At 50.2% G+C, this 15,458-nt stretch overlaps 1 protein-coding gene across 1 annotated transcript in view; it reads left to right on the top strand.

The window, feature by feature from the left end:
• Positions 1-15,064, top strand: part of LOC134988240 (apovitellenin-1-like) — a 74,160-nt gene extending 59,096 nt beyond the window's left edge. Inside the window, exon 3 of the mRNA XM_063950531.1 lies at positions 14,693-15,064. Coding sequence (XP_063806601.1) covers positions 14,693-14,798 — 106 coding nt within the window. The 3' untranslated portion in view covers positions 14,799-15,064. The remainder of the gene's footprint in view (positions 1-14,692) is intronic.
• Positions 15,065-15,458: the final 394 nt, after the last annotated feature.

Raw genomic sequence — 15,458 nt, 5'->3', positions numbered from 1 at the left:
GCAGTGTCAGACAGGATGGCACTTTTACAAACTAGGCCCCAAAGAGCACATAATGCAAAGAAGAAAAAGAGGTGCAAGATGGAATTGTCATTGGGTCCACCCACCCACCCTTATCTCCTATATATTAGCCCAGATCTGTGACTTTGTGACTCATTTGCTAATGCTGGGCGGAGTCACAACACTGGGCGGAGTTAGTCAAATGAGTCACAGATCTGGGCAAATCTATAGGAGACTAGGAGCAGAAGCAGATGGTATGGGCATGGCACAGGCAGGGGTGCATACCTCCCAGCTTTCTTCAGGCAGAAGGAGGGACACGCAGGCGGCGAAAAGGGGGCGTGGCCAACGAAAAGGGGAGGGCTTCACGGGAGGGCCCCCATTTTCGTCAGTGAGGGGGCATGCCCAGCGCTCTGTGAGCTGCTGGCATGCCCCCAGGGGCGGATTATGAGTCCGGGGGGCCCAGGGCACTTGAGACAGGGGGGCCCTATCTCATTGATGTGCCTGCTGTGGGTTTGGGGGCGTGGCCTAATCGTGTTATGCGTGGCCACGCCCCCTTATGCAAATTTCGAGATTGTTTTTTTTTACTGGGATTTTGGCCCCTCAGCTAGGGGTAAATCCAGAGCGGCTGGTCGCTCCCCCCTACACACCCGCACAGGCAGAAGAAAGCAGGGAGACTGCTGCCTCCCTGCAACACCACAGACCTGCCAATACGCAGCAGCGTGTGCTGACTGTAGCACAATGCTGCTGCTGGCAGGACTGGGAGCTTCAGAGCTGGGACAGAGCTACTCCAGCCGGGGGGCCCCCTAAAACTGTGGGGCCCACGGTACATACCCCCTGGGCCCCCCCCCTTAATCCGGCTCTGCTGCCAGAACCCCCCCTTAATCCGTACCCCGTGATGCCCCCTCTCCCGCTGTCTCCACTAAATAGTCGCTGTGCGCATCTATTCACCGCTTCTCTGCTAAGCAGAACAGCGAGTACAGGAGCTTTCCAACTGGCCCCCCCCACCGGGGGACACTGCGGCCCACGGGTGGGACAGCGGGACAGACCCCAAAAAATGGGACTTTCCCGCGAAAATCAGGACAGTGGGGAGGTATGGGGGTGTGTGAGGGGGTATGCCGTACAGACAGACGGGCAGCGGCTCACTATGTGCTTGACCCCCCACATCAGCATACTCAGCAGGGTCTCTCTGGCGTGGAGGAGCGTCACTTTCTGGCACACTCCACGCTTCTTAACTGTAGTTTTGTGGGGCACCTGCCGCTGTGCAGGTTCCGTACTGCCTCTGTTATCTCCAGCCCCGGCAACCCCACCGCTAGCTGCAGCGCTGCCGCCCATAGTGAGGTGCACCCAGCTCCTTCACACACTTTAGCCGGCGGGTAGTGCTGCAGAAGTCCGCGCTGCTTGCAGGCTCCGACCCCCTCCTCCCTCCAGCCTCAGCGTCTCCTGGGGGCTAACCAGTCACTCCCAGTCTCCCCTTACCACAGTGCCCGGCAGCCACGCGAGGTCTGCGGTGTGTGACTGAGGAGGGGTGGAGGGATGCGGACGGGCAGAGGAAGCAGGACTCCAGCCTGAGAGAGTCAGCCATGCCAAGTCTCCACCAGCAGCAGATCCCAACAGGTTGGAGTGGAACAGCAGCAGCCAGCAGCAGTGACTCCGGTAAGACACATCTGTCTGTCACCACTGTTCTGTCCCTAATACCAATCTCTCCCGTGCCCTGTGTTCTGTCATGTCCCTGTCACCCCTGGCCTTGCCCTGTCACCCTTATCCTGGCCCTTTCACCCTTATCCTGGCCCTTTCACCCTTATCCTGGCCCTGTCACCCTTATGCTGGCCCTGTTACCCCTATCCTGGCCCTGTCACCCCTGTGCTTGCCCTGTCAACCCTATACTGGCCCTGTCAACCCTATCCTGGCCCTGTCACCCCTGTCCTGGTCCTGCCACCCCTACCCTGGCCATGTCACCCCTATCCTGTCCCTGTCATTTCTGTCCTGGCCCCGTCGCCCCTGTCCTTGCCCCGTCACCCCTGTCCTGGCCCCGTCAACCCTGTTCTGACCCTGTCACCCCTGTCCTGGCCCTGTCACCCCTGTTCTGACCCTGTCACCCCTGTCCTGGCCCTGTTACTGCATACCCTCCAACTACCTGTTTGGCAGGTACAGTACCCGCAGCGCCTCCAGACCCCTCCCCAATGCACCACACCTCCGTACCTTCCCCTCCACCACATGCGGCACTCCACCCCTCCCCCACACGCTGTGCCTCCAGACCCCCTACACCACCCGCAGCTCCCACTCCCCCGCCCCTCCACCACCCACAGCACCTCCAGGCCCCCTCCACCATCCACCCCCATATATGTCTCCCCCCACACCTGCCCCCCTCCACCCGCAGCATCTGCAGACACCCTCCTCAATCCGTGGTCCCCCCCCTCACCCACCCCTCCCCCACCCACGGCACCCCCACACCTGCCCCTCCACCACCTGGAGCACCTTGAGACCCCTTTCCCCATCCGCCGCACCACCTGTACCTGCTCCTCCCCCACCCATGGTGCCTCCGGTCCCCCTACCCCATCCCTGGCACCCCCTCCCCTTCCCATCCCACAGCACCTCTGGAACCCTTCACCCATCCGCAACATCCCCGCACCTGCTCCTCTCCCACCAGTGTTTACATCCTCATCCACACAGAGAAATAATATTCAAACAATCAAAAGTCAAAACCCAATCATTTAGGTGTCTGTGGACTGCTTAAGCTATTACCCAAAGTTTCTAAACTTGACAATGACTTATGATGAATGCGCTGCAGGTGACGTATAAGGGAGGATGTTCCAAGGTGGTTAACGTCCTTACCCCTACTTATTATGGATTGACAAAGGCAACACACGGCTTGGCACCTCCACATTTGTGGAGTAATAATTCCACACCGAAGAGGTGGCTTTTTTTGGTATTTTGCCCAGGCATGACAATGGGTTTTTTCATCCTACGGACAACAACTGTCTCCCCTGGTGCCTGATTTAAACAAACCACATCACCATCAGAATCCTCATCGTCAACTTCCTCCTCAGCGCCAGCAACACCCATATCCTCATCCTGGTGTACTTCAACAGTGACATCTTCAATTTGAATATCAGAAACTGGACTGCGGGTGCTCCTTCCAGCACTTGCAGGGGGCGTGCAAATGGTGGAAGGTGCAAGCTCTTCCCGTCCAGTGTTGGGAAGGTCAGGCATCCCAACCGCCGACACACTTGGACTCCTTTTGGGGATTTGTGATACCATCTTAGAATGTACAGTTGTTTGCTGTGCTTTTGGCAGCTTAACTCTTTTCATTTTTCTAGTTGAAGGATGAGGGCTTCCATCGTCATGTGAAGCTGAACCACTAGCCATGAACATAGGCCAGGGCCTCAGCCGTACCTTGCCACTCCGTGTCGTAAATAGCATATTGGCAAGTTTACGTTTCTCCTTAGATGATTTAAATTAATTTTTTTGGGTCATTTTACTGAACTTCAGCTTTTTGGATTTTACATGCCCTCTCTGACATTGGGCATCGGCCTTGGCAGACGACGTTGATGGCATTTCATCGTCTATGTCATGACTAGTGGCAGCAGCTTCAGCACGAGGTGGAAGTGGTTCTTGATCTTTCCCTATTTTATCCTCCAAATTTTTGTTCTCCATTATTTTTCTGGAGTTATATAACAATATGCGGCACAGGAGAGCGTACCCCTACACCACACATGGCAAACCCTGTAAAAATCATTTGGATAATAACCCTTTTATTTGGAGTTACTATAATAATATGCAGCACAGGAGAGCATACCCCTAAACCACACACACACGGCAAAGCCTGTAAAATTATTTGGATAGTAACCCTTTTATTTGGAGTAATTATAATAATATGCAGCACAGTTGAGCGTACCCCTAAACCACACAAGGCAAACCCTGTAAACATTATTTGGATTAAATATTAATAACCCCTTTATTTGGAGTAAATAATATACAGCACAGGACAGCACCTCTGGACTTATACGGCAGTACCGCCTGAGTTATATGGCAGTACCTATGGACTTATACGGCAGTACCGCTGGACTTATATGTCAGTACCGCTGGACTTAAACGGCAGGACTACTGGACTGGACTTATACAGCAGCACCACTGGACTGGACTTATACAGCAGCACCACTGGACTTATGGCAGCACAAGACACCACCACTGGACTTATGGCAGCACAAGACACCACCACTGGACTGATGCAGCACAAGAGAGCACCACTGGACTGGACTTACACAGCAGCACCACTGGACTTATGGCAGCACAGGACACCACCACTGGAGTGACTGGACTGATGCAGCACAAGACACCACCACTGTACTTATTCAGCACAAGACAGCACAATTGAACTGGACTTATACAGCAGCACTGGACTTATACGGCAGTACCGCTGGAGTTATATGGCAGTACCACTGTAGTTATATGGCAGTACCCTTGGACTAATACGGCAGTACTCCTGGACTTATACGGAGTACCCCTTGACTTATATGCCAGTACCACTGGACTGGACTTATACGGCCGTACCCCTGGACTTACTGTATATAGCAGTACCGCTGGACTTATATGGCAGTACCGCTGCAGTGGCAAACGCAGGATTTGCATGGGGGGGGTTTCCAGAACTGGGCGGAGCCAATCACGGGGGTGGGGACTGAGGTGACCCAGTATATGCTGGGTCCGTAAAACTAGTGTGTGTGTGTGTGTGTGTGTGTGTGTGTGTGTGTATATATATATATATATATATACTGTACATATAGCTACACACATATATATATATATATATATACATGTATATATATATATATATACATACACACACACACACACACACACACACATACATATACATAGCATATTAAACATGCATACATACATATATATATATATATATATATATATATGTACAGTACACATATATATACACATGTATATATATATATATATCATATGTGTGTGTGTGTGTGTGTGTGTGTTTATATGTATGTATGTATATACATGTGTATATATATGTATGTACATGGATATATATGTACTATAATTAAAATAAAGTAAACTTTTATTGCACTTACAAGTGCCACCAGGAAGACAGCAGGCTGCAGAGGACGCTAGACAGCCATTAATAATACTCATGCAGCTTAAAAAAAAAAAATTTTTTTTTTTTTTAGTGGAGGGGGGTTTCTGGGTGCTCGGAAACCCCCCTGGGTGCGCCACTGCGCTGGACTTATACGGCAGCACCACTGGTCTGGACTTATACGGCAGCACCACTGGACTTATGACAGCACAAGACACCACCACTGGAGTGACTGGACTGATGCAGCACAAGACACCACCACTGTACTGGTTCAGCACAAGACAGCACCATTGGACTGGACTTATACAGCAGCACTGGACTTATACGGCAGTACTGCTGGAGTTATAAGGCAGTACCCTTGGACTTATACGGCAGTACCCCTTGACTTATACGCCAGTACCACTGGACTGGACTTATACGGCAGTACCCCTGGACTTATACGGCAGTACCCCTGGACTTATATGGCAGTACCCCTGGACTTATACGGCAGTACCCCTGGACTTATTGTATATAGCAGTACCACTGGACTTATATGGCAGTACCGCTGGACTTATACGGCAGCACCACTGGACTGGACTTATACAGCAGCACCACTGCTCTGGACTTATACGGCAGCACCACTGGACTTATGGCAGCACAGGACACCACCACTGGACTTATGGCAGCACAGGACACCACCACTGGACTGATGCAGCACACGACAGCACAACTGGACTGGACTTCTACAGCAGCACCACTGGACTTATGGCAGCACAGGACACCACCACTGGAGTGACTGGACTGATGCAGCACAAGAAACCACCACTGGACTGATGCAGCACAAGATAGCACCACTGGACTGGACTTATACAGCAGTACTGGACTTATGGCTGCACAGGAAACCACCACTGGAGTGACTGGACTGATGCAGCACAAGACACCACCACTGGACTGATGCAGCACAAGATAGCACCACTGGACTGGACTTATACAGCAGTACTGGACTTATGGCAGCACAGGACACCACCACTGGACTTATGGCAGCACAAGACACCACCACTGGAGTGACTGGACTGATGCAGCACAAGACACAACCACTGGACTGATGCAGCACAAGACAGCACCACTGGACTGGACTTATACAGCACCACTGGACGGCAGTACCACTGGAGTTATACGGCAGTACCCCTGGACTTATACAGCAGTACACCTGGACTTATACAGCAGTACCGCTGGACTTATACAGCAGCACCACTGGACTGGACCTATACGGCAGTACCGCTGGACTTATACGGCAGTACCGCTGGGCTGGACTTATGGCAGCACAGGACACCACCACTGGACTTATGGCAGCACAGGACACCACCCCTGGACTGATGCAGCACAAGACAGCACCACTGGACTGGACTTCTACAGCAGCACCACTGGACTGATGGCAGCACAGGACACCACCACTGGAGTGACTGGACTGATGGAGCACAAGACACCGCCACTGGACTGATGCAGCACAAGACAACACAACTGGAATGATACAAAAGAGCAAGTCGCCACTCCACGCGCCATGCCACTTTCCCGCACAGACACTGAGGAAACATGTCCTCTCGCTACACTCTGCAGGACTGGAGTGAAAAATGGCGGCGATGCGCGGCTCCTTATATGGAATCCAAAACCTGCAAGAATCCGACAGCGGGATGATGACGTTTTGCCTCTTTCTGTTTTCAGAGTCTGGCGGGGAAACCTGAGCCGGACTCGGAGCATGAAGTTCGGGGGGTTTGTTTCTCAGGGAACCGAACCTGCTCATCTCTAATTATTATCATCATCATCGTCATTATTATTTAGAAACCCCCCTCAGAAATAATACTCAGGCCCACCTGCTGCATACTTGGTGTAGGCAGAGGTGCGAGTGGTGCAACATGGTTTCAATACCAGCACAGATGAGCATTGTGAGGGCAAAACTTCAGCATGCTGCTCCCTCCCCCCTCCCTCCCCAACCCCCAATCAAACGCCAGTACCCACTTTACAGCCCCTCAGGTGAAAGTGTGGACGCAGTGTCACGATCCGGGTATCTGGACGCCATTACTTACCCTTCAGATGCCTCCTAAGGCTGGCTCAGCGTTCCAGGACCGGATCCCGCTGTTCCTGAGTTTCCACATGCAGAATGTCAGAGTGGTGATTTCATCAGCCGCGGCCTCCGCTGTGCCCGCGTGGTTAAATGTGCGCTTGTCAGTCTGGCGTCTCCTGTCTCCTGTGGCCGGCGTCGCCATTACTGTTTCAATTCTCACATGGATTACAAACCAAACTTCCCTCCAAGTGTCTGCATGGGCGCAGCCATCTTGGATTTTGTCATCTGAGCATTTCCACCAATCTGCTGTCTGTATTGTTGATTTGCATAATTGCCTAGCCAACCCCTTCCTTGCTGCAGGTATAAGTAAGCTGTGCCTGAGCAAGGAAGGCGTCAGTGCTTTGGTTGTCTAACCTAGTTCCAGTTTGTCTCTCTCCTGTGGTTGTCTTCCAGGTTCCAGCTCCTGTCTCCAGACTTCTGCTATAGAGACCCGCACCAGCATTCCATCTGCGGTGTAGCCTGACTCTCCGATCCATTCTGGACTCACCTGTTTCCAGTTACAACAATCACCTGCTTCCAGCCCAGCTTCCAGCAGTGTACAGCTTCTCTTAAAGGGCCGGTGTCCTTTCTGCAGTTTACCACTCTCCACCGGTATTATTATTTCACCGCTCTCAAACTCCAAACTTCATCAATCACCTGCTTCCAGCCCAGCTTCCAGCAGTGTACAGCTTCTCTTAAAGGGCCGGTGTCCTTTCTGCAGTTTACCACTCTCCACCGGTATTATTATTTCACCGCTCTCAAACTCCAAACTTCATCAATCACCTGCTTCCAGCCCAGCTTCCAGCAGTGTACAGCTTCTCTTAAAGGGCCGGTGTCCTTTCTGCAGTTTACCACTCTCCACCGGTATTATTATTTCACCGCTCTTAAACTCCAAACTTCATTATTATTTCATCGCTCTCAAGTTCGTTTATTATTTAACTGGTTCCAGCCAGTATCCACTCCGTACCAACAACAGTCTGGTTCCAGCCAGTATCCACAGCAGCCGTTTTATCTTCAGCAACCCAGCCTTTCCTGGAACACCAGCTGGTACGATCCTGGGTTCTCTCCATTGCTACAGTCAGGTCTGGTAAGGACTTTCCCACTAGAAGATTATAAGAACTGTCTCACTCTACCAGTGCCTGTGGCCCTTGCCACCCTGTAGTACCCAGGAATTGTATTTATCCTCTGTTGACTTTTATGTTTCCTTTACTGCTGCTGTGTTACGGAGTTTGTCATAATAAACATCATTGACTTTTATCCTGGTTGTCGTGGTCACGCCTTCGGGCAGTTATTCTACATGTTACTTACATGTCTAGGGGTCTGATACAACCTCCCAGGTTCCGTTACATCTCAGCCCCTACAACTGAGGCTGCCTCCCGTCAGCTCAGGCCCTCAGTTGTGACAGTAAGCACTGACCTAATGAATCCAGCCGGAGACCAGGATCAAGCGGCCAGGCCAATGCAAGAACTGGCAGCCCGACTTGAACATCAGGAGGCTGCACAGGGCCACATCATCCGCTGTCTCCAGGATCTCTCTACACGGCTGGATGGGATTCAAATGACCCTCCGTGGACCTGGCACGTCCGGTGCGTCCACTACAGTGACACCAGCTGTAACCCCACCCACCTTACCCATTTCCAGTCCACATCTTCATCTTCCAACGCCAGCAAAATTTGATGGATCTCCAAGGTTCTGCAGGGGATTTCTCAATCAATGTGAAATCCACTTTGAGCTTCTACCTGGCAATTTCTTCAGTGACCGTACCAAAATTGCCTATATCATCTCCCTTCTCAGTGGCTCAGGCCTTGACTGGGCATCACCTTTATGGGAGAAGTCTGATCCCCTGCTATCCTCCTATACTGACTTTGTAGCTACATTCAGGCGCATCTTCGACGAGCCAGGCCGGATAACATCTGCTTCATCTGAGATTCTCCGTTTACGCCAGGGAACACGTACTGTGGGACAGTATCTTATACAGTTTAAAATCCTGGCATCCGAACTGGCATGGAACGACGAGGCCCTGTATGCTGCATTCTGGCATGGCTTATCAGAACGCATCAAGGATGAGTTAGCTACCAGAGACTTGCCCTCTAAGTTGGATGAGCTAATTTCTCTTTGCACGAAGGTTGATCTACGTTTCAGAGAGAGAGCAACTGAGCGAGGAAGATCATCTACTCCTAAATCTTCTGCTCCTCCTCCTCGTCAACCATCTCCATCCAAGGATGAGCCTATGCAAATTAGTCGTTCTCGTCTATCTCCCGCTGAGCGCCGAAGACGTCTCTCTGAGTCTCTCTGTCTCTACTGTGCAGCTCCGTCGCACACTATCAATGCCTGTCCCAAACGTCCGGGAAACTCCAGATCCTAGCTCGCCAAGGAGAGGGCCGGCTAGGAGTAATGATCTCCTCTCCATCTCCTCATGACTGTAACCTCCCAGTGTCGCTCCAAATTGCTCAACGTTACAGGAACGTCATTGCCCTCCTTGATTCCGGAGCAGCTGGGAATTTCATAACCGAAGCTTATGTTAAACGGTGGTCCCTACCCACCGAGAGACTGTCCTCGTCCATCTCTTTGACTGCCGTGGATGGCAGCAAGATTTTTGACGCAGTCATTTCCTTAAGGACTCTTCCAGTTCGTCTGAGAGTGGGAGTTCTTCATTCTGAGTATATTTCTTTTTTAGTGATTCCAAGAGCCACACATCCAGTGGTTTTAGGCCTTCCATGGCTCCGTCTCCACAACCCATCAATTGACTGGACGACTACGCAAATACTGGCATGGGGTCCCTCCTGTGCTGAGACTTGTTTAGCCAAAGTTCTTCCTGTTTGTTCTTCCTTCCCCAGGTCATCTGATGTTCCGCCTCCTCCATATCAAGACTTCACGGACGTGTTCAGTAAAGCCTCTGCTGATATCCTTCCTCCTCATAGAGAATGGGACTGCCCAATCGACCTCATTCAAGGGAAGGTTCCACCGCGAGGCCGAACTTATCCATTGTCTCTGCCTGAGACACACTCCATGGAAGAGTACATCAAAGAGAACCTGGCGAAGGGTTGCATCCGACCATCTTCTTCTCCAGCTGGCGCAGGCTTCTTCTTCGTTAAGAAGAAAGACGGTGGTCTGCGTCCGTGCATCGACTACAGAGGTCTGAACGACATTACCGTCAAGAACCGATACCCTTTACCCCTGATTACCGAGCTCTTTGATAGAGTTAGTGGTGCAACTATTTTCACAAAGCTGGACTTGAGGGGTGCCTACATTCTCATCCGAATCCGTGAGGGTGACGAGTGGAAGACCGCCTTTAACACCCGTGACGGACATTATGAGTACCTCGTCATGCCCTTCGGATTGAGCAATGCTCCAGCAGTCTTCCAGCACTTCGTGAATGAGATTTTCAGGGACATCTTGTACCGCCATGTCGTGGTTTATCTAGACGACACCCTCATCTTTGCTAATAATCTCGAAGATCATCGTTTCTGGGTAAAAGAGGTTCTTTCCCGTCTCCGTGTCAATCACCTCTATTGTAAATTGGAGAAGTGTGTGTTTGAAGTTAAAACCATTCCGTTTCTAGGTTACATTGTGTCCGGTTCCGGACTAGAGATGGATCCTGAGAAACTCCAAGCAATCCAGAATTGGCCTATACCCTTAAGCCTCAAAGGGGTCCAGAGGTTCTTAGGGTTCGCCAATTATTATAGAAAATTTATACGAGACTTTTCCACCATTGTGGCGCCTATCACTGCATTAACCAAGAAAGGTGCTAATCCGTCCAAGTGGTCCGAGGAAGCTACACAGGCCTTTCACCTTCTGAAGCAACGGTTCATCTCTGCACCAGTTCTGAAACAGCCCGACACCGACTCTCCTTTTATCTTAGAGGTAGATGCCTCCTCCGTTGGAGTAGGAGCAGTGTTATCCCAGAGGGCCAAAGATGGACATCTACATCCTTGCAGTTTCTTCTCCCGGAAGTTCTCCCCAGCTGAGCGCAACTATGCCATTGGCGATCAGGAGTTGCTAGCCATCAAGCTCGCTCTGGAGGAGTGGAGATACCTGTTGGAGGGAGCTTCCCACTCAATCACCATTCTTACCGACCACAAAAATCTTTTATATCTCAAAGGCGCACAATGTCTGAATCCTCGTCAGGCCAGATGGGCACTTTTCTTCTCTAGGTTTGACTTTAAACTCCAGTTCTGTCCGGGTTCTCAGAATCGTAAGGCCGATGCCCTTTCCCGCTCATGGGAGCAAGAAAATGAGTCCGAGTCTGCAGACAAGCATCCTATTATTAATCCGTTGGCATTCTCCACGGTAGGGATGGACTCTACGCCTCCACCAGGGAAAAGTTTTGTTAAGCCAGTTCTAAGGAAGAAGCTCATGCATTGGGCCCATGCTTCCCGTTTTGCTGGACATACAGGCATTCAGAAAACCCTTGAATTTATTTCTAGGTCCTACTGGTGGCCAACTCTGAAGAAGGACGTTATGGAATTTATTGCCTCCTGCCCAAAGTGTGCCCAACACAAAGTCTCCCGCCAGTCACCTGCGGGGCAACTGGTTCCATTATCTGTTCCCCGTCGACCTTGGACCCATTTGTCGATGGACTTTGTTTCCGATCTACCTATCTGCAACAAGTTTAATACCATCTGGGTGGTAGTTGACCGGTTCACCAAGATGGCACATTTCATCCCTCTCACCGGTCTTCCGTCAGCTTCCAAGTTGGCTCAAGTGTTTATACAAGAGATCTTCCGACTTCACGGTCTTCCTGAAGAGATCATCTCGGATCGTGGAGTACAATTTGTAGCCAAATTTTGGCGAAGTTTGTGTCAAGCCCTCCAAGTCAAGTTAAAGTTTTCCACGGCTTACCATCCTCAGACCAATGGTCAAACCGAGAGGGTGAATCAGGACTTGGAGGCCTTCCTCCGTATATATGTGTCTTCCTCTCAAGATGACTGGGTTCAACTCCTTCCTTGGGCCGAGTTCAGCCACAACAATCAATACCATTCCTCATCTTCTTCTACACCATTCTTCATTAATTATGGATTCCACCCTAAAGTCCCAGAATTCCAACCGCTTCCCGCAACTTCTGTTCCAGCAGTGGATGTCACCTTGCGTCAGTTTTCAAATAACTGGAGGAACGTCCGCGCAGCCCTGCTTAAAGCCTCATTCAGGTATAAGAAGTTTGCCGATAGAAAGCGTAGAGCGGTTCCTGCTCTCAAGGTGGGTGATCGTGTGTGGCTGTCCACGAAGAATTTGAGGTTGAGAGTTCCCAGCATGAAATTTGCACCTCGCTACATCGGACCCTTCAAGATTGAACAAGTCATCAATCCTGTTGCCTACAGGTTACAGTTACCATCCTTCTTGAAAATACCCAGGACATTTCATGTTTCTTTGTTGAAACCGCTGATCCTGAATCGGTTTCATTCCGCACTTCCTCCAGCTCCCAAAGTTCAGACTCAACGGGGAGTCGAGTACGAGGTGGCCAAGATTTTGGACTCACATTTCCGTTACGGTCAGTTACAATACCTCATTGACTGGAAGGGCTATGGTCCTGAAGAACGCTCTTGGACCAATGCCTCAGACGTCCATGCTCCTGCCTTGGTCCGAAATTTCCACGCAAAGTTTCCTTTAAAGCCTAAGAAGTGTCCTGGGGCCACTCCTAAAGGGGGGGGGGGTGCTGTCACGATCCGGGTATCTGGACGCCATTACTTACCCTTCAGATGCCTCCTAAGGCTGGCTCAGCGTTCCAGGACCGGATCCCGCTGTTCCTGAGTTTCCACATGCAGAATGTCAGAGTGGTGATTTCATCAGCCGCGGCCTCCGCTGTGCCCGCGTGGTTAAATGTGCGCTTGTCAGTCTGGCGTCTCCTGTCTCCTGTGGCCGGCGTCGCCATTACTGTTTCAATTCTCACATGGATTACAAACCAAACTTCCCTCCAAGTGTCTGCATGGGCGCAGCCATCTTGGATTTTGTCATCTGAGCATTTCCACCAATCTGCTGTCTGTATTGTTGATTTGCATAATTGCCTAGCCAACCCCTTCCTTGCTGCAGGTATAAGTAAGCTGTGCCTGAGCAAGGAAGGCGTCAGTGCTTTGGTTGTCTAACCTAGTTCCAGTTTGTCTCTCTCCTGTGGTTGTCTTCCAGGTTCCAGCTCCTGTCTCCAGACTTCTGCTATAGAGACCCGCACCAGCATTCCATCTGCGGTGTAGCCTGACTCTCCGATCCATTCTGGACTCACCTGTTTCCAGTTACAACAATCACCTGCTTCCAGCCCAGCTTCCAGCAGTGTACAGCTTCTCTTAAAGGGCCGGTGTCCTTTCTGCAGTTTACCACTCTCCACCGGTATTATTATTTCACCGCTCTCAAACTCCAAACTTCATCAATCACCTGCTTCCAGCCCAGCTTCCAGCAGTGTACAGCTTCTCTTAAAGGGCCGGTGTCCTTTCTGCAGTTTACCACTCTCCACCGGTATTATTATTTCACCGCTCTCAAACTCCAAACTTCATCAATCACCTGCTTCCAGCCCAGCTTCCAGCAGTGTACAGCTTCTCTTAAAGGGCCGGTGTCCTTTCTGCAGTTTACCACTCTCCACCGGTATTATTATTTCACCGCTCTTAAACTCCAAACTTCATTATTATTTCATCGCTCTCAAGTTCGTTTATTATTTAACTGGTTCCAGCCAGTATCCACTCCGTACCAACAACAGTCTGGTTCCAGCCAGTATCCACAGCAGCCGTTTTATCTTCAGCAACCCAGCCTTTCCTGGAACACCAGCTGGTACGATCCTGGGTTCGCTCCATTGCTACAGTCAGGTCTGGTAAGGACTTTCCCACTAGAAGATTATAAGAACTGTCTCACTCTACCAGTGCCTGTGGCCCTTGCCACCCTGTAGTACCCAGGAATTGTATTTATCCTCTGTTGACTTTTATGTTTCCTTTACTGCTGCTGTGTTACGGAGTTTGTCATAATAAACATCATTGACTTTTATCCTGGTTGTCGTGGTCACGCCTTCGGGCAGTTATTCTACATGTTACTTACATGTCTAGGGGTCTGATACAACCTCCCAGGTTCCGTTACATCTCAGCCCCTACAACTGAGGCTGCCTCCCGTCAGCTCAGGCCCTCAGTTGTGACACGCAGCATCTTAGAAGTTCAACAGCTGCCATCTGCATTGAGTTTAACAATGATGCATCTTCTGACTTAGCCTTCATTTTGTGATAAGCAGAGTCAGGGCTCCTCCCCCAGATCATGGTGCCCTAGGCAGCTGCCTAATGGTAGAGCGCGGCCCTGGACCAGGCTGCTGCATTCTGTCATCAGGGCTCTGTCTGACTGGATGGAGCTCCGAGGAGAGGACTATGAATGTACTGGTTTGTATGGACTGTAGCTGCTGTTCCTCATCTGCTAATTATACATACAGTACAGTACCTACACATTTGGCACTGAATTTATGTTTTAATGTTGGGATGCCAATATTCTTTCTTGTGGCCCCTTGTTTAGGGACACATTGCTGGGCATTTGAGTACCAATGATTATTTGTCTTCGGCAGGGGCTTCCTGATACAGACGACGTCCAGTCTTACCGTGAAAGCAGAAGAATATTACCAGAAAGTCACAGACTTTCTACAGGATATAAAGGCCAAGGAAGACAACTAATTTCCTCACGGGTCAGCGAATCGTCGCTCATATTTCAAAATTATAATAAATTCAATGTATTGAACAATTTTTGAAGGGGGAGGGGCGTAAAACCCCCCAGAAAATATAGACTGATGTTTTAGAGACAGAGGCCCCACCTGCCGTCACCTCACACATTACCGCTGTAACTTAATGACACAACTGTGATTCTTATTGATGGGGGGAATTCTGCGCTTATTGTATCTGTGAGACAATCTATTCGGTGTAATAAAATAATCAGTGTATTATCCCTTGTACATGTGGTTATTACTATTTTCTACTTTTAAAGGCATCCAAAAGTTTCTGAAGCACCGTACAAGGAATACACATATTAACAGTGTAACTTGTATCACAGACAAAGCAGAACACATCACTCAGGCTAATCCAGCAATTTATTATTAGTATTATTCACATTGGCCCCTACAGCAAATACACACAGTTTAGACCCAAAAGGAAACCAAAACACACACACAAACAAACACACACATTGGTCCCCACAGGAAACCACACACGCGCGCATTGGCCCCCACAGGGAAAAAACATTGCCTACTACAGAAAAAAAAGTCCCACTGTAGAGGCTCCCAAACTCAATCCTCGAGGCAGCCTAATGGTCCAGGTTTTAAGGCTAACCATGTTTAAGCA

The sequence above is a fragment of the Pseudophryne corroboree genome, chromosome 2, assembly GCF_028390025.1.
Source record: "Pseudophryne corroboree isolate aPseCor3 chromosome 2, aPseCor3.hap2, whole genome shotgun sequence".
NCBI classification, from domain to species: domain Eukaryota; kingdom Metazoa; phylum Chordata; class Amphibia; order Anura; family Myobatrachidae; genus Pseudophryne; species Pseudophryne corroboree.
This window is presented reverse-complemented; position numbering and strand designations above follow the sequence as displayed.